Source organism: Desmodus rotundus, chromosome 2 (assembly GCF_022682495.2).
Source record: "Desmodus rotundus isolate HL8 chromosome 2, HLdesRot8A.1, whole genome shotgun sequence".
NCBI classification, from domain to species: domain Eukaryota; kingdom Metazoa; phylum Chordata; class Mammalia; order Chiroptera; family Phyllostomidae; genus Desmodus; species Desmodus rotundus.
Genome location: NC_071388.1, coordinates 150,773,796 through 150,796,721, shown reverse-complemented (window position 1 = coordinate 150,796,721; position 22,926 = coordinate 150,773,796). Strand labels below are relative to the sequence as shown.

Below are 22,926 nucleotides of genomic sequence, written 5' to 3'. Positions count from 1 at the left end.
GGGGAAGAGAATCATGGCTCCAGATGGGCAGTCACCTTTCTCAACCACAAGATATATAGTTCCCATGAAAAAAACAAAGCCATATTAAAAAATGATTATGAAAGAACTGTTCCCAGAGTAAATTTTAACATAAAGCAGGTCTCACTTTGAAGGGTGATATAATAGTGTCGCATCAAAAAAGAGAAAAACCTTTATTCGTTATGAGAGTTTTCTACTCAGACCCCACTGACTGAAGCCTAGGGTGCATTTCTCTAATTATACCCTATCACAGATCCAGGCCAAACTTCTTTTTCAGTTAAGCCCCATTACATAATATAGATCATGTAATTGCTTTATTAGTACTAATATATATTTACATTTAAATATTTATTTATTAAAAAGTTAACAAAATTAATGTCACTTTGATGAGCACACATATATCAAATCAGAAGTTGCCAGGCTCACCACTTCAACATCCATTCACTTCTAAATTTTATGTATACATTGCTCAGTTTAGAGAAAATTTGAATTCACATGCTACATAACTGCAAATATTACAATATTGTAATATTTACCCCATTAGATGCATGTCAGCATATGTACATTTGAGGGAAGTTTAACATAAGGTTAAGTACTTTTGAGTTAATGTTTGATCATCTTTGCTAGATGCTTGCTATGGAGCAGTTCATTATTTCCATTTTTGCTTTCTGTGTGATTTCTGCAAATAGTTTTACTTTGATTTAATAATGTTACCTTGCTTTGCATTTGTTGGCTATTTCTTGTTTGAATGTTCTTAAACTTTGGGTTGTAAGCTTTGGAGTCGATTTAACAACCACAGAAAACATTTCATACTCACTTACAAGAACAAATGTCTCATTCATTTGAGAGTCCTAAAGAGTTTTATCTACATAAATTCAAGGGAAATTAATCTTACATTTATAAAATATTCAAGTGATCTGTATCATAATAAAGACATAGGATTTTTACCAGCCTTGAGAAAATTTTCTGAAACTTCAGGGACTTTTAAAAATCTGCCCACATAACAGTCAATATTAGAAAGGTAAAATTGGAAATTATCACTTACCTTAAATTAACTGTTACCTCGAGGGTTCATTTAAACAACGACTAGTATTATAAACATACATCACAAAGACCCAAATTTGCCATGAAAAGCCAAGTGTGGGAACTTCTTAGTAAACCTTGTTTTTTTAAATCTGGGCATTTAGAGAAAGGCTTGAGGGTAGGTCAACTTTCAGAGCATAGTGCCTGGTATATAGGTGGGTAATAAATATTTGCTAATAGCATGAGGACTGCTTTTCTGCATGCAGGCCATGAAGTTGATTCTGCATAGTGCTGCAGCTCCCTGGCCTTTGGACTCAGACTCAGTCAATAAAACACTGGATCTACACAGTGAAAGATGCTTTGTTCCCTCCATGTTTCAGAACGTGATGGACAAGAAGGCTGTGTAGACGGTAGCAGAAATGACTATAACAGTCATTAAACCAGCTTGTGTCCTGGTTTGTACTTGATGTGGCTACTCTTTGCAGCTAGATCTGCTTGGCATGGTAAAATGCCAATATTTGAGAGCTATTTGAGGAAGTTCCAAATCAGGTAATTTAGCAGAAGAACTACACCTCACCAAAAAAGTACAATGAGTAAGAAGAGAGAAAGGCCACACCACTGGGACCAATGGAATGGGGTGCCTTAGATAAATATTTACTTAAACCTTCCTTTTTCCCATTCTTTTTCAGTGTTCTTTTACCTCTATTTCACTCCAGCTCCCTCTCTTTTAACTCTCCTTTTAAAATCATCTTTACTAGGCATAACCCAGATCCCTTATTTGGGATATGCAAAGTTCTGGACAAGTAAGAGATTTAGTTACAGAATACTAACTTCTATTGAGTTTTACTTGAGTGATCTGTGTAACTAACTTAAGAAACTCGGGCAAGGACTCATACCACAGGAGCATTGTTTAATCTAGGTAAGTCCATCATGCCAGGATCTGTGAATGTTTCCCTTGTGCAAAGGCTTCTCCACAGAATTCTGTGGTGCCTCCAACTTGACGTTATTCTTTCCAATGGGTGTTACTTCTGATAGAATGACCATTAGGAGATGGCAACATTTAACAAGGGCACTTGAGAATGGTGCTGAAAAACTTTCCCAACTTCCTTTTCAGTATTTGTGAGTGATGCTAATACTAGAATTCCAAAAACACACTTGTAAATTGATTTTAGTAACTACCTAAAGGTTGTAATACAACTCACAGTGAAAATCTAAGTTCAAGTAAGTCAAAACATGAAACAGAAGTCAGAAATGGGGAACAATGGTTAGAGAAATGAAAGGAAAAAGAATTCTAAAGCCCTGTTGAGGCAACAGAGCTCAGAATGTTTAAACTCTGTGGAGGTAATAGAACACAAACCTTAGCAGGGAATTTCTTATTCACCAGAAAAAAAGAAAATAACACAGTGTGTGTTGTATCTCTCAATTTTGAGCTAAAGAGAACATATCAGTTCTTCAGGACAGTAAATATTTGTGACAGGAAGGAAGGAAGGAAAGCAGGAAGGAAGGGTCGAGGTGAACTGTCTATTGAACATTTACAATGCATGGGATGACTTACATATGTTATTGTATTTAACTGGTAGCACAATCCTGTCAAGTAGACATTATTAAATATTTTTGTGGGAGAAGAAACTGAATCTCAAAAAAGGTACATTGACTTGACCAAAGTTGCAACAGTAAGTGATAAAACTAGACTTTTTCTCATGCCCATCTGATTCCATAGCTAATAAAACACACTCAGAGAAATAAATCTCCTTGTGCACCTCTATTGCACCTGCATCTTCCAAGTCAAAGCATGCGTATGCACATTCACACACATGCACAAGTTTCCTTCCACACCCAAGCTATGCTTAGATAGTATAACTGAGAAATTTCATGAAAATGCCAGACGTAGCCACTACAAGCTCAATATTCTCAATATTCCAGCTACTATAGTGGTAGCACTATCCCCCTACACATGTGAAATATAAAATGCCTTTTGTACTTTATTGTAGCTAATTCTTAAGGGAAAAATAGGCATATCTAATTGGTTTCTTGGTGACTGAGAGCCCATTTTTTATCCGTATGGAGACATCTGAGAGTTGTGCTGAGACCACAACAGTGGGCTTCATAGGAAAAGTAAATTATATGCCAATGAACAGGGTTTTTTCATACTTTAACACTCCCAAACAAAGCAGCCACCTTTCAAAACATGGTGTCCAGACCTAGCTTAACTCCAGTCTATCATCACTTGCCAAGAATCCAATGTGGTAGTTTCAACAGGTAGAAGGGATCAGCGACTGAAAGGGTTGGTTCCATGAGAGGAGCTGAGCTGTTGGATCCCAATAAAAAGTGAGAAGAGTCTTTGCAGAAATGGGCAAAGACTAAGCAAGTTACATTTTGAAATAGGACTTCAGTCCAAGTAGAAAATCTGCCAGGAGTCCAGTCATGTAGAGAAAGCCTGGAAGCTACAGTTAAGGAAAGAGGTTCAGATGAGCCCCTAGGAACTCGGATGGAGGAAGGCCCATTTCTTTCAGGTATGAGCCAAGTAACACAAACTCCAGCCTAACATCCGAGTCCCTACAGCTGTGTAGAGCTGGGCGAGCAGCGTCGGACGTTTGGCACACTATTGGTAACTTATGACAAATTTCAATATTGTAAAAACTTTTATTCTCTCGCAAAGAAACACAGATGGATGAAGTGACTTGCACAAGCATGAATCTGTGGCAAATTCATGACCAAAACTCATATTCTGACGGTTTTCTTCTGAAGTACCCTTGACCCATTTCTGCAACGTTGGAGACAAGATTGGAAATAGCGGTTGTTGTGTTTCAGATCTCCCGTGGGTCCTTTCATATTGTAACCACAGTCAGGCTGACCGACCGCATCACACAGCGGCCCTACCGAACCAGGATCCCTGTGGCAATTTTAATATTTAAAGTAATAATCATTTTAAGTTAACTCAAAAATCATCTAAATTGATGTTCCTCTATGGGTCACATACATTTAAATTATCTATACAAATAATTCATGATTACTTTCAGCTATACTGGACAGCAATAGCAAGGTTGACCCAGAAAGGTAGGAAATCCTTAACTTGCATTGTTAGGCACTATACAATGCCTCCTCCCTCTTGCCCCCCAAAATGCATTCAAATGGTTATATTTGTACTAATAAAGTCAACATGAGAATTAAAATCTACATATGAAAGTCAAAAGAGCTAAACACAGAGAAGCAAGAGTCAAGTGTCTTTTCCCACTGAAAACTGGGAATTCTACAAAATAACATAAAATTTTATTCAGTTTAAGTTGAGTAGCACTTGTCACAAGCTATTTTCAATCTTTCCTACAAGTTTTAAATTAGTCACTGAATAGGCTGTCAAAATAGTAGCACTGTTAGAAGCTTTATATATTCACTGTAAATTCTGGCACAATTTCCAATTCTGAAAACTAAACTACACTTTTAAAGTATGTTTGGGGTTCTCCTTCTCTTTCTCTTCTATTTTCAGTGCTTATCACAATATTTATCATTAATAACATTCATACGAAACATAAATACGCTGAGTGCTGTTAACTAAGAGCATCCTCTGGTACATGACATTCACAAATATAGTGGCTCTTTCAGCATCATTATTTTACTAATTATAACTAAGACAGGTATACAGAGATAGTAATCCAAATTGACTTGATATTCCTTCAAAAAGTTGTCTTTCTAATTGTACCGCCCTTCATTAATTATGTCTTATTAATTGTCACATTGTATTATATCTGTGCACAGTATGATGCTAAATAACAATGCAAAGAATGAGAAGCAGTATGAAATGTTGCAGGCATTACATTTTAATGCGACAGAATTTGTGTTGAGTCTGAATGCCTGCAGTTAATTTAGAGAACAAGTATTTGAGTTAAAATTCTAACATGTTTAGCAAACCAAGTATTCATTAAGGTAGGCGAGGTAGAAGCATTGTAAGAACGCCAGTGTAACAATTAACTACACCTGCGGTTCTGTGAGCAACAAATATACTTTATTTCAGGTGGAAGTACCCTGTGCGCTGTAGTATGAAACTCTTTACTTGTTTTCCTCAGGTCCTCAAGGGTTTCCCAGAATGTTTACAAGCTGACATTTGTCTACATCTCAACCAGACTTTGCTGCAAAACTGCAAAGCCTTTCGGGGGGCAAGTAAAGGTTGCCTTAGAGCTTTGGCAATGAAGTTCAAGACCACCCATGCACCTCCAGGAGACACTCTGGTTCACTGTGGGGACGTCCTCACGGCCCTTTATTTCTTATCCAGAGGCTCCATTGAAATCCTCAAAGATGACATTGTGGTAGCTATTCTGGGTGAGTGTTTTAGAACTGGAGGGTGACAAATTCCGTTACAAGCTGGCGCAATGAGTAGTTTAAAATAATCTATTTATTTATGAGTACAACTTAAGACTAATGGGTAATTTTAAAGCTTTACTTAAACTCACTTCAAATCAAATTAACATTTCAGAAAATATGTTTTCTTGACTCTCACATTTTCTCTGATATGTAAACTGTTTCATGACGCTCTTCTGTCCTTGGCAGCTCCTTCAACATTCGAGGCCCAATATTTCAAAGTAGTATTTTCCTTTTCATCTGCGAAGACTTTGGATTCATGCTTGATCCCTTAACATCTTAAATAAGATGTACACATTGTAAGCGTACTGGCTAGCATGTGCCAATGTCCTGTCTTGAACTGGGTTTATGTTTTGACAAATTTAATGTATATATATTTGCCATGCACTTTTACCTGATATGTTCCATCAAACAGAATTATTTGAGTCATTATCTAGGTAATATAGAGCTAAGAACTTCTGGTGAGGATATTATAATTAGTAATGAACTGGTTTGGGTGCAAAAGAGAATCATCCCTCCAATCTGTTTCTTCAAAAGAAAATGTAGCGGGGGTGACTTGTAAGATTTCTTTGGAATATCAGGAGAGCAAGGGAAACAAGTTTGCAGAGAAAAAGGTCAGCTCTCCTGTCCCACCCCTGAGCCAGTAGGTTTAAACCTCAGGCTGCCCTTTGCAACACCCATCCCCACCCCTCGATGTTTGTAATCACTTGCACTTTTTCCCTGTGGATTAAATGCAGGTCTGTTTAAATAACAAGCTTATAACTCAATCGTTTTCTTTCATTGATGTTAACATCCAAAAAGACAAGGATGTAGTCTGTTCTCTTCTGTGTAGAACCAGGGTATGGCATTGCATAGGACCCGATGAACAAATGGAGATGTTTGAGTGACTTCTATATATTCTGATAATTTTATCATAGTAACAGCCTTAAAATATTTTTCCCAAATTTGACAAGATGCACAGTTCAGTTTACAATACAATAAGTACACAGGAATAAAAACATATTCTAAGTCACTTAACAACCATACAATATAGTTGGATTTTCACCAGATTCAGCCTTGGACAGTTTGTTCTGGGGTATAGCAGGGAAGGAGCATGCTTCACTGCCTTCCTAATCCTTAAATCAGCCAGAGTCAGTTTCTACAGGAAAGTAATATGCCTTCTTGCTTTAGAAAATAGTAATTTTAGAGTGTAGTTAAGGTGTACGTGTAGACTGGCTTATTTTTTGCTCATTTACAGTCATGTAAGCTAATTAAAATGCAAAGCCCATGCTGAATTTAATTCAGGGATTTTCTTTGATAACACATATACTGAAATGTCAAAATTGTAAAAAACTTAGAGATTCTCTTTTCTCCATTTCATTTAAATCCACAACCGAAATCCTCTCAAATTATGATTATTAATTCTATTTCTTAAATGCAAGCATTCATTTAAATTAAAGTTAATGTACTTGCTCTAATATCAATTGTTATTATAAAGATATGGTATCCAATTTCCCCCAAAAAATTCACATTTAAGATAAGAACATTACAGCATTTTTTTTATTAGTTAGAACTTTATTATTTATTTCAAAGTCTTATAGTTTCCATGGTTGGGTATATATGAACTTGTCTAACAAAATAAAGTTATCAGATCCAGGAAATTTTTTTCCAAATATGAAAAGAAGCTTCAGGATATATGTGAGAAAGTACTATATTATACTGCAATTGAGTATCTTTAAAAGTTATATAATCAATAATCTATTGGTAGTTATGAAGTACATATTTCACAGGTACAATTTTTAAATGTCTTAACATTCAGAGACAGACAAATCTAAGTGGCCATGACATTCAAGGGGAATATTGAGGGAAAATTAAACATAAGAGGTGTGTAAAGATTTTGTCTGGAGTCAGAATGTGTGGGATTTAATCATGGTTACTCTCTCCTCCAACTAAGGTGACCTTGACTTACTCAGTTTAACTCTTTAATCCTCTTTCCATATTAATACAATTTAGATAATTAGTAATTTCTTCAAGAGGTTACTTGGGGCATTAAATGAAATAATGCACCTAAGCATTCGACACAGCGCCTGGTACCTACTCAGTCCTCAATGAGCATTTGTTGTTGTTATTGTCACAATCACCCTCACCATTCACAGGGCCTGGCAAAGCAGGTGAGGTGGCATATGGCCAGGCAGAGGGGATGGAGAAGGCCTATCAGAATCCAGACGCTGAAATGTCTCCAGGCTTGGCAAGAACGCTAGGACACACTTTCAGAATTAAGGCCATGTGGCACAAAAACATGACTATATATGTTCAGAAAATATAATTAGATTTATTCAGCAGTTGGACAAATTCACTAAAGGCAAATCCAATAGTGCTTACTGAAGGAAACAGGGTATGTTCAAATTGCACCCCTCATCCCCTAAGTGTTGAAAATGTTGCCCCAGAGCCCCGTGCTCAGCATTGCCTGCAGAGACCATCCTGAGACAGAAAGTTCATGAATCTGACTCACCACAGCCTTTCTCACATTTCCAGATTGACAAAATTAAACCACACCTCCTATATAGCAAGAAGGATTTTTAACAGTGTGGGGCATAGCCGCTAAAGCGTGTTTGCTGCATTCCAGTTGTTTAGCCAAAAAAGCAAAACAAGAAAATAATGGGGATAATATTAGGACCAGTGCACTAAGAGGCAAATCCCATTGGACAAACAAACAAGACTGAGATACTCTGCTGCTCGAGAGTCTGTTGGCCATGGGGTTTTACATTTGAAATCTATAGTTCAGAAGTCAGTCAGTGTTCTCATCTACTTCTAGGAAAAACAAAATATTAAATTCAGATTTCTTTATTTCCTTTTCTTTTTTCTTGTTTTAAGGGAAAAACGATATATTTGGAGAAATGGTTCATCTTTATGCCAAACCTGGCAAGTCTAACGCAGATGTGAGAGCGCTCACATACTGTGACTTGCACAAGATCCAGAGAGAAGACTTGTTAGAGGTTTTGGACATGTATCCTGAGTTTTCCGATCACTTTCTCACAAACCTGGAGCTCACTTTCAACCTCAGGCATGAGAGTGCAAAGGTATATGTTAACCGTTTTCTTATTTTTTGTACTTTTGACATTTTATTTTGTTCTCAGACTGCCCAAATACCCCTGAAATGTCAAGCAAAATACTGTAGCAAAATGTTACCAATTCTGAATATCTGGAAGAAAAAGCCAACTTAATACTGAAATTTCTAAATGATAGGGAACTAATTCAGTCTAATTTCTTTGAAATATATTAAATAACTTTAAGTAAGTCAGTTAAGTTTGACCTTTTAAGAACTCTTAGGTGACATACTTGATTTTGAATAGTCTTGGTTTGTATTGGGTGTGCCAACTATTTGTAAGAAATTGGTGATTCTAGACTATTGAAAATCCCCTACACAAGTGTATCTTATACAGAGGTGAAAATATTCTTTTAGCTATCCTTTACACATTTATTGGTTAGCAATATATTTTTAATAATAATAAAAGAAGTAAACTTACTCTAGTTTAGATCCATATTTAACACGATTTCCAAATTAGAGGTAAAAATTAATCAGACTTATACCTGAGTTAAAATTTGTGCTACAGAACAAAAAACATATAGTATAATAAAAATATGCTAAATGATTCTACATACAATTTCACCTAGAATGAGTTTTGAGAGTATAGCCCTTGGATTCCTTACTCTCCTCCACTGTGAAAATATATCCTTATGATCTACCACTATTTTAGGCATACAAAACTTATACTGCAGCCCACTATTTATCATTAGATTATTCCTTCATCCTTTTCCCCAAAACTCCTATAATCCCAACTCCAATTCTAAATACTTTTTTATTGTCAGATATGAACTGTTGGACTTTTGAAACTTGTCCATGTATTTTAACGCTAACTATATACTCTCCAGAAAAACAGATGCTCGAGTCAATAGTTAGGTAAAAGGTGGTAGACTTAATTCCTCCTAGAGGTATAGTCATTCCCGGGCACTGTGAAAAACTTAAAGATAAATAAAATAAACAAGTTTTTATTTAAACTTAAATAAAAAGTTTCTTTTATTTTTAAATACAGTTTGCATTCAGTATTATTTTGTATTAGTTTCAGGTATACAGTATAATAATTAGACATGTATACAATTTATAAAATGATCCTGCCGCTAATCCTAGTACCCATCTGGCACTGTATATAGTTATTACAATATTATTGACTATATTTGCTATGCTGTACTGTACATCCCTGTGACTACTTTGCACTTCTTAATCCCTGCATCATTTTCACTGGAGTACCCAACCTGCCTCTTATCTAGCAACCCTTAGTTTGTTTTCTGTATCTATGAGTCTGTTTCTATTTGCTTTATTTCATTCTTCAGATTCCACAGATAAGTGAAATCATATGATATTTATCTTTCTTTGACTGACTGATTTCACTAGCATAATACCCTCTAGGTCCATCCATGTTATTGCAAATAGTAAGATTTTATTATTTTTGTGGCTGAGTAATATTCCATTGTGTATATATAACCCCGCTTCTTTATCTGTTTGTACATTGATGGGCACTTGAGTTGTTTCTATATCTTGCCTGTTGTAAATAACTCTACAGTGAACATAGGGGTGCATATATCTTTTTGAATTAGTGTTTTGGATTTCTTCAAACATATACCCAGAAGTATAACTGCTGGGTTATATGGTACTTCGATTTTTAGTTTTTTGAGGAACCTCCATACTGTTTTCCACAGTGGCTGCACCAATTTGCAATCCCACCAACTGTGCATTAGGGTTCTGTTTTCTTCATATCCCCATCAACACTTGTTGTTTACTGATTTATTGATGATAGCCACCCTAAACATGTGAGGTAATGTCTTATTGTGGTTTCAATTTGCTTTTCTCTGATATTTAGTGACAATTGAGCATCTTTTCATGTCTCTTGGCCATTATATGTCCTCTTGAAGAAATGTCTTTCAGGTCTTCTGCCCATTCTCAATTGTTTATTTGTCTGATGTTGAGTTGTATGAGTTCTTTATAACTTGTGGCTATTAACTCCTTCTCGAATGTATCATTAACAAATATATTTCCCCATTCAGTATGTTGTCTTTTCATTTTGTTGATGATTTCCTTTGCTGCACAAAAAGTTTTTAGTTTGACTTTTAAGGTCACTAAGGTATGTGAAGCACCAGCTCAGCTCAGCTAATTTTTTCAAAACTCTGAAAAGTTAAAAAATATGTAGGTAGTAAGATGTTCAAATTAACATTAGCATGTTTTAATAATGGTTTTACTTCAGTACTTTATCAAATCCCAGTTTAATGTTACCAAACTTATTCTGAGTTTGCCTTGAAGACAACAAACATCTACCACAGGTAACTTCTTTACATAAAAAGGTTAGTCAGTGACCAAGTAAAGAAAACGAGAGCTTCCTTTTTCTTTATTGATTTGGGAGATTACCTTTATATTTACAAGACTGGTATTTCACAAAGTGAACAAGAGGGGTAAGGGAGGAGAACCTGGAAGGAAAATAAATGGTTCAAAGCATAGGGTGTATTAAATTCAGCATTATACTGATTGTTGTGAACTTTATTTTTGTGTGTGTGTATTTTATTGAATGTATTGGGATGATATTGGTTAATGAAATTATATAGGTTTCTGGTGTACAATTATATAAAACATCATGTGTTTATTGTATTGTGTGTTCACCACCCCTACTCAAGTCTCCTTCTATCATTACTTATCCTCCCTTTCCCCTCTTCTACCTCCCCCACCTCCCTTTCCCTCTGGTAATCACCATCTTGTTGTCTATATCTGTGATATTTTGGGGGGTTTATTTGCTTACTTTACCTTTTTTACCCAGCTCCCCAACGCCCCTCCATGCTGACAGCAGTCAGTCTGTTCTCTGTATCAATGAATCTGTTTCTGTTTTGTTTGTTAGTTTATTTTGTTCATTAGATTCCACATGTAAGTGAAATCATATGGTATTTGTCTTTCTCTGACTGGCTTATTTCACTTAGAGTAATATTCTCCAGGTCCATCCATGCTGCCACGAAGGGTAAGAGTTCCTTCTTTTTTCACAGCTGAGCAGTATTCCATTGTGTAAATGCACTGCCTTCCAATCATTACCATGTAGCTTAAACATCATAGCTAATTATAATTAGTTCACATTTTTCTCTGAAGTAATACACATTCTGCAAAGTTCTTAAAATTATTATTATTTGTATTTTAAATTTACCAAGTTACATAAAATACATTTCACTTGAAGAAACATGTTGTCTCTAAATATTGTCAACATCATTCCCAAACATTTCTGATGAATAACTTCTAAAACTATAATTTCCCTTCAGGTGGTGAAACTATCAGAATTACTCTATCAATCTACTTTATAATTTAGAGACAATCAATAAGCAAAGCATCTTAGCTGTTTGCCTGCAATCTAATAATTCTCAAGTGGTTGAAATTATATGAAATAGTAAAGAGTTTACTGATAATGCATTATGTCCAAACTGAAAAATCTTCTATTTTATCTTCATGTTCTATTACCAAAGGCAGACCTCCTACTACGATCACAGTCCATGAATGACTCTGAAAGAGACAACTGTAAACTACGAAGAAGGAAATTGTCATTTGATAGTGAAGGAGAGACAGGTAATTTGTTCTATTTATAAAGTTGAAATGTAGAACATGTGGTTATTAGCTCTTCTTACTTAATTGCTCATTATACTTCTGATTTCAAAGGAAAACCTTCTTTGGGTTTTGCTTCTTTCGGTAGCTAATGATATGGTTTCTGACTGACAGCTTTCAGTAATGTCATTCAACAAAGCCATCTGATGTCTACAAGGACATCACAGATAAAGAAATAAAATAGATTGGTTTTGCTTTTAAAGAAGCCAATTAATAACAATGGACTAACTATGCCTCAGAGTTCTGAGCTGAGTGCTCTGGAGGGAAGACTCTCCTTTTGGGCCAAGGGCTCAATTCTCTCACACACATGAATGATGATATTTGTTAGTTTTATTTATCCTCAAATCCTCTGAGACACTTGCCACTCCTGCCCTCTCTAGATTTTTCTGTCCTTTTAACTATTCTTTATGTTCTACTCATATATACAATAAATATACATTTAAAATTTCACATTTTTAAAGACCTACCCCATTTCTGAGAAACAAATTGTGTAAAAGAGGCCTCGCCCTCTGTAGGAAGAAACATGACCCACACTCTATCATTTCAAATAGAAGTAGTAGGTGCTGTAACCAGGTCAAGCACACCTCAGTGGGAAGCCAAATGAGGCTACATCTAATTGTGCCTGGCCATATGGGAGAAGGCTTTCCTTAAGGAGCCTCCACTCTTGCCCCATGCCGATCCAACAAACACTCTAGTCTTCACTGATTTGGCCTGTCAGCAGAATCACTGTAAACCAAGTCCCTTCTTATATATTCTGTTCTTGGCATCTGTGACACTGCACTCTTCCTATTTTCCTCCTACTCTCACTAACTCCCTGGATATGACTGCAAGATTATTATCTTCTAAACTGGTCCATTTTAGTGATTAGAGTTTCCCAAGGCATGGCCCTAGGCCCTCTTCATATTCTATATCCTTCTCTTTCCCTGGGTCATCTTATTTATGCCTACAGTTTTATTATATTCTTACATGTGAAATATTCATACTTACTTCTTAATCCCAGACCATCTAAGCTTTGTCTCATACATCTGTCTATTAAACCATCAACTTGAAATCTCAAAAGCAGCTTAAACTAAAGATTTTACAAACTGAACTCATGATGTCTCCCTGGAAGTCTGCCTCTCCATCAGTTGCTAGGTTTCTAAATAGTACCATCATAAGTCAATTGCACAAGCCAGATACCTATCTAGGCTCTAACCTTCCCTCAACCTCTCCACCAACTCTGGCAACAAGTATTATTGTTACCTCCAGTACATCTCCATTTAGTCATCAAACTAGGGCTTTTTTGGTATACTTCTTTCCATCTTCATAGCCACAACTCTGAGCCGAGTTACCATAATCTGTTACCTGGAATACTGAAACAGCATGCTAACTCACCTTGCCTCTCTTTGATCGATTCTCCATGCTGGACAACTGGTAACATTTTTTCTAAATGCCTTTATGTTTAAGTCACCCACATATTTAAAGCCCTTTAAGGTCTTTCCATTTCCTAAAATCTTAATAAGGTGGTCTACAGTTACCTCTTCAATTCAATCTACTACCACCCTTTCTATCACTATTTAGCCTGGCCTTCCCTGATCAACTTCTCTCTTTTGTAGCATTCCAATTGTATTCTATGTTTATTTGCATCATTATTTCATAGCTATTTTCTGCCTTTAGATCATAAGCCCCATGAAGGTGGTAAATATTTAGTTACCTTTTAGTACTTGCCACATCACAAGTGTTCAATAAATATTTGTTGAAACAATTAATGAATTAAAGAAAAAAAAAAGCACACATCTTCCTTTGATTCTCTTCCTCCTTTTGCCTTCTTAATCCAAGTTCTCTTCTTGTCCTTCTCTCTGAATTCTCTTCTTAGGGGAGCTCATCTACTTGCTTCAACTTGCTCTATATTTCAAATGAACTAAACTGCCCTCTCATTCATATAATTTGTTTCTGTGTTCTTGCTTATATTATCAATACAGAGAGATCTGATCATATCCCTGGGGAGGAGTAAGGAGGGGCTGCAGGATGAGGTTGGCCCAGGCAATGGTAAACAGTCTAGGACATGATTGGCTGAGAAGCTGAAAGCCTCCAGAGTGCATGGAATTATGGGCCAGACGATTTAAAATAATAACAGGGCAGAGACTAGTTCTCCTGCTCTTCTTCCTCGAGGATGCCTGGATGATCCTGCTGCAGCTGTCTGCGTTTCTCAATGGGCGGTATTTTGGATGGGAAGGAACTCAGGCACAGACTACTATTAGGCTGGCCTGGTAGAGGATGACAGGGTTATTCTTCGTTGGGTGTTTTAAAGGGGATAAGCTCTGAGGTAGAAGCCTGGCATTCTTCAAAGTTGCGTCATTTTTGTATTTTATGTTGTTTTAGTTTATAAACTAATCCTATAGAAATAAGATAATTAAAAACTAACAGGGGGAATAGTAGGGGGATTCACATGTTAAAGATTTTAGTCTTAATTAACAACCTTAAGTGATTAAAGCTATAACTTACGTATGTAGAAAGCTGTTATTCCAAAATTATGTAGCTTTTGAATAAAGACTCCTTTCCTTTATCACCAAACCCTTGCCTCCAGCATTTTGTCTACAGGGTGGTGGCAGGCAGGAGGACCCTACTTGCTCTTTGGTAACATTATTATCTTAATCGGACTTCACCTCCCTGTCCTCAAAGACACACACATACACAACCACAGCACACAATTTCTCAACCACTAAAATTACATTTTTTATCAATGTTAATCTCCAATTATATATTCAATATACACTCATTCTTGATTTCTTCAAATGTATAGTCTTTCTTTCTCTTATGTATTCCTGAGGCACTTTCCTCTTCGTTATAGGTATATTTGTCCATTTTTTTCTATAGATTCCTATAGGAAAAACTATAGATTCCTATAGGAAAAAAAAATATTTGTTGAATTGGAATAATTATTGAATCCTCTGGCTGATTATGGAACAATAAACCACCACAGATAGTCGATACTTATTTCTGTAATGTCCTTTATTATTCTCTCAGTAACTTCTTCTTTTTTCCCTTTTTTCTTTTTTTTAGGAAATAGATATTAATTTTATTTTTTTAATTTTTCAATTATTTTTATTGTATTTTTTTCATGTTACCATTTAGTTTCCCTATACCCTCCTCCCCCAGCAATCACTGCTGTTGTCCATGTCCATCAGTCCTTTTTCCCTTTAGCTCAATCCCTCCACCCTCTAACCTCCCCTCCCCAGCTGTCATCCTGCTCTCCATCTGAGTCTGTCCATCAAGGTTTGCTTTACATATTTAGGTGCTCCTATGTTGGGTACATAAATGTCTATAGGGTTATATTCTCTTGTTGGATTGTTCCCTTTATCATTATGTAGTGTCCTTCTTTGTCTCTTACGATAGCCTTAGTTTTAAAGTCTATTTTGTAGGATACGGGTACTGCTACTGAAGCCTTTTTTCTTTCCATTTGTATGCAATATCTACTTCTATCCCTTTACTTTTAGTCTGTGTGTATCTTTCTATCTGAGATGTGTTTTGTTTTCTTATCCATTCAGCTACTCTATGTCATTTCGTTAGAGCCTTTAATCCATTTACATTTAAGGTAATTATGGATAGATATGTAATTAGTGCCACTTAATTGTTAGTCTATTTTCCTCTGTTTTTTTTTCTTCTTCCTTTCCTCCTCCTCTTCCTCTTCCTCCTTCTTCAAGCAAGAAAGCATTTAACATTTGTTGTAGTACTACTTTGGTTTTAACAAACTCTTTTAGCTTTTTCTTGTCTGGGAAGCTCCTTATTTCTCTTCCAATATTAAATAATAAGTAAACAAGCTATCATTTGCTGGGTAAAGTAATCTTGGTTGTAGGCCCTTGCTTATTTCTCTTCCAATATTAAATAATAAGTAAACAAGCTATCATTTGCTGGGTAAAGTAATCTTGGTTGTAGGCCCTTGCTTTTCATCACCTTGAATATTTTACTCCACTCCCTTCTGGCTTGAAATGTCTCTGTTGAGTAATCAGATGACAGTCTAATCGGTGTTCCCTTGTATGTCACCATCTCCTTTTCTCTTGAAGCTTTTAGGATTCTCTCCTTGTCCTTAAGCCTTGTCATTTTAATTTTGGTGTGTTTCAGTGTAGGGCTCTTTGGGTCCAACTTATTTGGGTCTCTCTGAGCTTCCTGGACTAGCGTGTCTTTTTCCCTCACCAGATTAGGGAAGTTTTCGGTCCTTGTTTCTTCATATAGGTTCTCTATCCCTTGCTTGCTCTCTTTTTCTGGTATTCCCATGATGTAGATGTAGTTACACTTCATGTTATCTGAAATGTTTTAGTTTCTCTTTATTTTTTTTTTCATTTTTGCTGCTCTGCCTGGGAGTCTTTTTCTACCTTGCCTTCCAAATCACTGATTCAATCCTCTGCTTCATATAACCTACAGTTTATTCCTTCCAGTGTATTACTTATTTCAGATATTGCTTTCTTTATTTGTGACTGGTACTTTTCTATGGTTTCTATGTCTTTTTTCTTTTTTTTATGCTTTTGAATATCCTTATAATCATTCCTCTAAACTCTCTATCTGATAAATTGCTTGCTGCCATTTCATCTAGCTTTTTTTTTGGAAAATTCTATTGTTCTTTCATTTAGGGTCTGTTTCTTTGTCTTCCCATGTTGGCTTCTTCTTTGTATTTGTTCCTATGTATTGGGTAGATATGCAAAGACTATGGAGTAGAACTTTCTCAGGTGCTGCTTGTGACTGGCCCTGGTCAACCTGTTGCTGCTCCAAGCTATCAGCGATACATGGTGTGTGGCTCCATCTGCTAGAACTGTTTGTGTGCAGAAAGAACCAGGAGGCTCACCAAGGCCAGCTTTTATCAGCACCAAGCCCTGGGAGGATCAGCTGAAGTCTCCTAGAGCCCCTAGACATCAACCTTAGTTGTTAAACTAATCAATCATATAGACTTAAGCTGTAATCAGCAGTCTGATGTAAGCTCCACAGGGTAGGGTAGAGTAATTACTGCAGGCAGGGCTGTTGCTTCCCCTCAAGCTGATGCTACTTGGAGGGGAGTGCTCTGTCTGGGAAAGATGGTTTCTCCAGGATGGGGAATAACTCAGCACAGGTATCCTGGTTGCTGTTCCTTCAGTACTCTCCCCAGAGCTACTAACCCCAGACTCTCCTCAAGTGTCTCCAGTCCACTCTGCCCTCCCTCTGCCAGAACCCAGGGTAAGTGGCTATAAACAAAATTTTGTGCGTTGGCCCTTTAAGAGGCTCTCTGAGTCTCCAGCTGCCTCTCCCTGGCAGACAGAAACCTTGCTGCTTTTCACAGATGGATGTTATCTGAGTTCATTTCCAGATCTGGTGCTGTAGGCTGAGGAGGCCAGCTTGGGATTTAGACCCCACACTTCTCAGGGAGAACCCCCCAGCCACTGAAATATCCCTCCAGAATTTTAGCTGCCATCTGTGGTATCCCAGCCAGCCATCTCATGCCTCCCCCACGCTCCCTACCAGTCTCATTGTGATGAAGTGGTTTCTTCTGTCTGTCTGTGGTTATAAGACTTCTCTCCAGCTAGTGTTCAGTTGGTTGTTTAGGGTGATTTCTCTACAATTTAGTTGTAATTCCAGATTAGTCCTAGGAGGAGATTAGTGTAGCTTTAGCTTACTCCTCTGTCATCTTGGAGTCGGTAACTTTTTCTAAAATCAGAACCATTACTATCAATTTGTTTTTCCATATACTTAATCTAAATTCATTATTCTGAAGCTAATCTCTTATTTGATGTTGCTGGAGGTAAAGAAAAGCTTGACAATGTTGTCTGTATAATAATGTCTGCCAAACAGTTGATTTATTAAACCTCCTTTTAATCTTGTTTCATTTCCTCATTATCAGGCTAAATGACCTAATTCCTGGTAAGGTTCTGAGATCCTGTTATAATTTACATTGTGTTCATACAACTAGACATTTCTACTGATTCTGAAAACTTTCCCCCCAATCACAGACTAAGTCTATAAGACCATTTTATATAAAGTGTAGATGGTAAGGGGTTTACCTGCTTCCCTGTAGCTCTTCAACATTTCCTGCTATTTCAGTGAGTAAGCATGATTAAGTTATTATGAAAACATATTTAACTCCAGTTATCCTGAGCTTCACAGTCTATTCCAGACTTCAGGACTCCAGGGTGCTATAGAGAAGTGTAAAAGTTGCTCTGAAGTTGGCCACCCATTCTCTACTTCTTGCTATAGAATCAATATCCAGGAGAAAAAACATACATATATATAAGTATAAAAAATAGAGAACTTTCAGAAAATAATTGATGCTAAATGACATGGGGCTACATAAACTGAAAGCAACCTATGAAAAGCATTGATTATTTTAAGACTTAGTTTACTGCTCATGTGAAACAAACCTTGAAGGCAGACATCCAAGAGCACTGATTGGGAATTAATTGGGAGAGGCATCAAGAACTAGAGGGGAGAATGTAAGCTTGGATACTGGAGGCAGACAGAGGTTGAGTCTTGTGCTGCCACTCACTACTTACCTACTCAACAAGGCACTGGAACGCTTCAGGCTTCAATCCTCATTTCTCCCCACCCCCATTCCAATCTTGCCTACCTCTTGGTGCTGAGGAACTTATATTCAAAAAGACATATTTTAAAAGAATAGATATAAATAGAACCTCTGGCAAGTTGACTTGAGCAAATAGAAACTTAACATATTAGATCATTTCTCTCCTAAAATGAGTTTATTGATCAAAGTGGTTTGTCCTCATGAGCTTCACATTTCTTCTGGAAAAATAAACTAATTTCCCAACAGGAAAGAGCTGTCAGTTCAGTTCTACAGTTAAGGACATCTTGTATTCTTTTAATGTGTCTTCTAGTTAGTTCTCTTTCCTTCCTAAACTTCTGGCATGGAGGTGCCTAGAACCTTCCTAATTTTACAATGGACATTGTCCAAGGAGGTGCTATAGTGCCTGAGATGGAAGGAAAATGGTATTGTTACAGAAAATGAAGAATAAAAGCAAATCTTTAGTGACCTATTTAGTAGCCACAACCATTTATAACATGGTTAGGCAGGATAGAAATAAATGAGGTATAGCCATTTGGAAGATGTTGAAAATAGTCTCTAAGTAGTCTTCAAAGTTAGATCTGATTGTATGTACTTCAGAGTGTGTACCTCAATATGATCCATTGATTATGGAAATATTTCTTTTAAAATTTTGTTATTTACATTTTATAACATAGATAATATATCAATACAACAGAATGTACAGGGTGTGGGAAAAGTAGATTTACAGTTGTTTGTATGGAAAATAATGAAATAATTAATAAATAATAATACGAGAATAAACTATGTTTTGTGTACTCACAACTGTAAACCCATTTTGCCCCACCCTGCATAATGGCAAATGAGATATAAATACACACCACACACACATAAATATTTTACCACTAGCATTTTTGTGACCAAATATTTGGAATATTCTGCTCAACTGTTTCCAGGAATGGAAAACTCAGTATCAAAGTGCTTACTAACAACTGATTTAGGGAGTCAATAACCTTTCATCAGAGAATAAGCCAGTGAGTACTGCATTGTAACAGGTCTAAAAAACGGGAAAAGTAAGATACTGTTAAAGATGCTCCTTTGCCAACCAAAGGGGTGGAAATTAAAGTGAACAGAATGTTCATCATCCTCTTTCCACTAGAGCCGATGGTGCCACACATTCCTTTGAAAACAGGAACCCATTTTATGACATATTATATATCATAGGAGTAGGGAGGGAAGACCTTCATTTTCTCATTTTCCTACCCATATAATTTTTATTAAAATGGGCACTTCTATATATTTCAACTGAAAAAATGTAATGTTCCATAAAATGAGAGTAGAAATGTCTTGAACCTATGACACTTTGTATTTCAAAGGATAAAAATAAATTTTATCTCTTTGTAATATTGGCTTAGTGATTTCACATGGTCATCCAAAAGTCAGTAAGTTTTAAAAGTGTTTCTCCAAAATAAAATAACTTCTGTGAAAGTTATTGAAGTAAGGAGTAAATATATACATTGTTAAACTTATATTTAGATAATAGGCACAATTATAACTTTATTAAATTAAGCCTTTAAATATATTTATGTTATACTTTGGCATTACTTTGGAATATCTTCTCCAATAACAAATAGTAATTAATTTTTGTTATCCATTTTGCCAATATACAAATATATCTTTATTTTAATTTTTAAGGTAGTTTTAAATTTTTTATCTTATATTTGTATAGAAAAATGACACTAGTCTTCTTTCAAGATTCTTTGAAACTAAAGAGGAATTAAGGTACTTGAAATCAAGTGAAATATGTTTTAGACTTCAATTTTCTAATGAAATGAATTTTTAAAATGCATCTCACTGAAAAAGTGCTCAGCTTATTTCAAAATTGCTACCAGTAGGAAATCTAAAATTCAGATGCTGAGACAGCACATTAAATGTCTCTCTTTGACCAAAAGATAAGTCAACCTGTGGGGTCTGACAAGTAAAAATGGTAATTAATCTGAGAGAAAGATTCCATAGATGATGGAGCACAAGTGCTTCTTCTCAAATTGTTTGAAATGGAAGAATTTTACATTGTTATTCTTAAGATAGATGGCTCAGTCGCTCCATTGAGACACTCTTATTCTATGCTCTTCAATTCATTCTGAACCCAAAGAGACACCCACAAAACCAATTACAAATGCTTTAGAGTTGTGTCCTATGAGAAAGAGGAAGAAGATGAACTGTTAGCCTGCAGAAAAAAAAAAATTTTAAATAAAAAAAGGTTTTCAGTCCTCTAAATCAGGAAGCAAATTCAAGGCCAAAATTTTTCTTCATAAAATGATGGTAACAAGTGATTATACAATCTCACTTCTATCAAAGGAGAAAATGTTAAACTCTTTCACATTACTGCCCTCAGAATAATATTTCTACATAGAATAAAAAGAGCATTAAGAAAAAATAGTACCTAATACAATTTAATACCCATGAAGTAACCCACTTTAGGGAAAGGCGGAAACGAAACAGGCCATCACAATCTAAAGGTACCTGGAAGCTAATTTTAATGCATTTCAGCCCAATTTCATGTATCCTATCAGCCAACCTCCCGGCTAAGCTTGAGCAGTTTCTATTTTTAATCCGCAAATAGATTGTCATTTCAACTTTCACTGTGAATGATGGACCATGAAGCCGGTATTTATTTGGTAGAGAAGAGAAAAATGCTGCAGTCAGGCGGCAGCAGAGAAAGTGTTCTTAGCGGCCTGGGTCCTACCAGCAGCTGGCTGGCAGTCAGGCCACATGAACTCAGAGATGAAGGTGGAAAAATTCTGCTTACACATTGGAACAATTCAGGGATATCAAACGTTTCCTTCTTCTTTTGTGACCCTGCTTTTACATGGAAATTTTACTAAAGATTTTAGATACTAAGTATAAAAAGTAATTTCCTCCATTTTCCTATAGAATTAAATAATAATCTCTCATTCACATTTTCCAAATACTTGTACTGAGTTGAAACCAGCAAATTATATTATAATTCAATTTAACAGTAATGTCAACTGATGGATTTGTCCCTAAGTATCCAAAATTAGACCATAAATTAGTAAACAAAGATGGAGGTCCATGTAGTAGGTGGGACAGAACATTCTACTGGTAATATGTGAGGATTTAAAAACCTACAGAAAGCTTCCAAGACCTGTCACGCCAAATAGACAAAGTGGTTTAATAATTTCTACTACAAATACTCACATTAGCATTCCCACTAGAACCAAGTGAATTGATGGTTGATTCAGTTTGCACTTGATTCTGCTAGAAAAGATGCCGTGAAAGTGTATAAAAGAAAAGCTGATTCCAACCCCATTTCCCGTCTGCACAAAGGTTCACTTAGAAGCAGAAGCAGCAGCAGCAAAACAGCTGCAATTCACTAAGCAGGTGTGAGGATAAGTTAGAAAAGCAAAGCTTTTCTTTTTTAAAAAACATTTACTAGCATAAAATTGGAAACTATTGTTTGAGGAATTAAGTGATGTGTTCACAAAGTGAGGAATGTTGATCAAATTTTCAGGAGAGGAGAAGTTAAAGAGAAAACAGAGGAAGAAATGACAAGAAGGAAGTTTAGAGGCTTAAGGAGGCCTGTGTCAATGACACTGCAGAAAAAGAGTTTGTGTAGGAAGAACTGATCTAAATATTCACAACCAATTAGGTTAGTGGTTGAGTAGAAAAACATAATTGATGCTGAGTAATCAATGATGTCCACAGTGCTGGAGACTGGAAAGTTCTGTGGTCTCAGCAATGAAGGGATCACTGAGCAAGTGTGAACTCTTAAGGAAAATAAATTGAGCAATCAGCTTTTGTTACATTTAACTTTAATTGACAGAACATTAACTCCTTAATAACAATTTTACATGAGGTTGATTTTTTAATTCTATCCATTTTTACCTTTGGTTGTTTTCTGGCTTCTCATATTTTAAATTATCATTTTTTAAATAAAGAAAAAATCTCTGTTTCATTTCTATGCCATATGGGAATTTTTAAAAAAACAGTTGGACATATCTCTGGAGTGGCCTTAAATCAGTTCATTTGGCCTTCTATAAATAACAAAGTAGGCACAAGCAGGCAGAGAGTAGATGAGGACACTGCCTCAACCGTTTCTCTAGAAAATGATATACCTACTGGAGTGTGTTGGTTAGTTATTATCAGTAACCAGATGGAGAATTACACTGTCTCCCCAGGAGACTAATGGAAACAATTTCTGGGATTTGTCTCTTTGAGTATTTCTTGCTGAAATATGTTCTAACACAACCTTCAGGGCTGAAATTATCCTGACATTTCTGCATAAAACAGCCTAATGCACTCCTGGCTTTGATGTAATTAGGTAAACCTACCTTAATTACTGTAT

The 22,926-nt window shown here is 36.1% G+C and overlaps 1 protein-coding gene across 4 annotated transcripts in view; it reads left to right on the top strand.

Annotated features, from left to right (window-relative positions):
* Positions 1 to 22,926, top strand: part of KCNH7 (potassium voltage-gated channel subfamily H member 7) — a 488,226-nt gene that overhangs the window by 440,377 nt on the left and 24,923 nt on the right. For 3 of the 4 annotated variants that reach the window (XM_053918731.2, XM_053918729.2, XM_053918732.1), the window contains exons 9-11: positions 5,103 to 5,355; positions 8,248 to 8,453; positions 11,926 to 12,025. In XM_053918731.2, coding sequence (XP_053774706.1) covers positions 5,103 to 5,355; positions 8,248 to 8,453; positions 11,926 to 12,025 — 559 coding nt within the window. The remainder of the gene's footprint in view (positions 1 to 5,102; positions 5,356 to 8,247; positions 8,454 to 11,925; positions 12,026 to 22,926) is intronic. The other variant, XM_053918730.2, reaches the window with a different exon arrangement.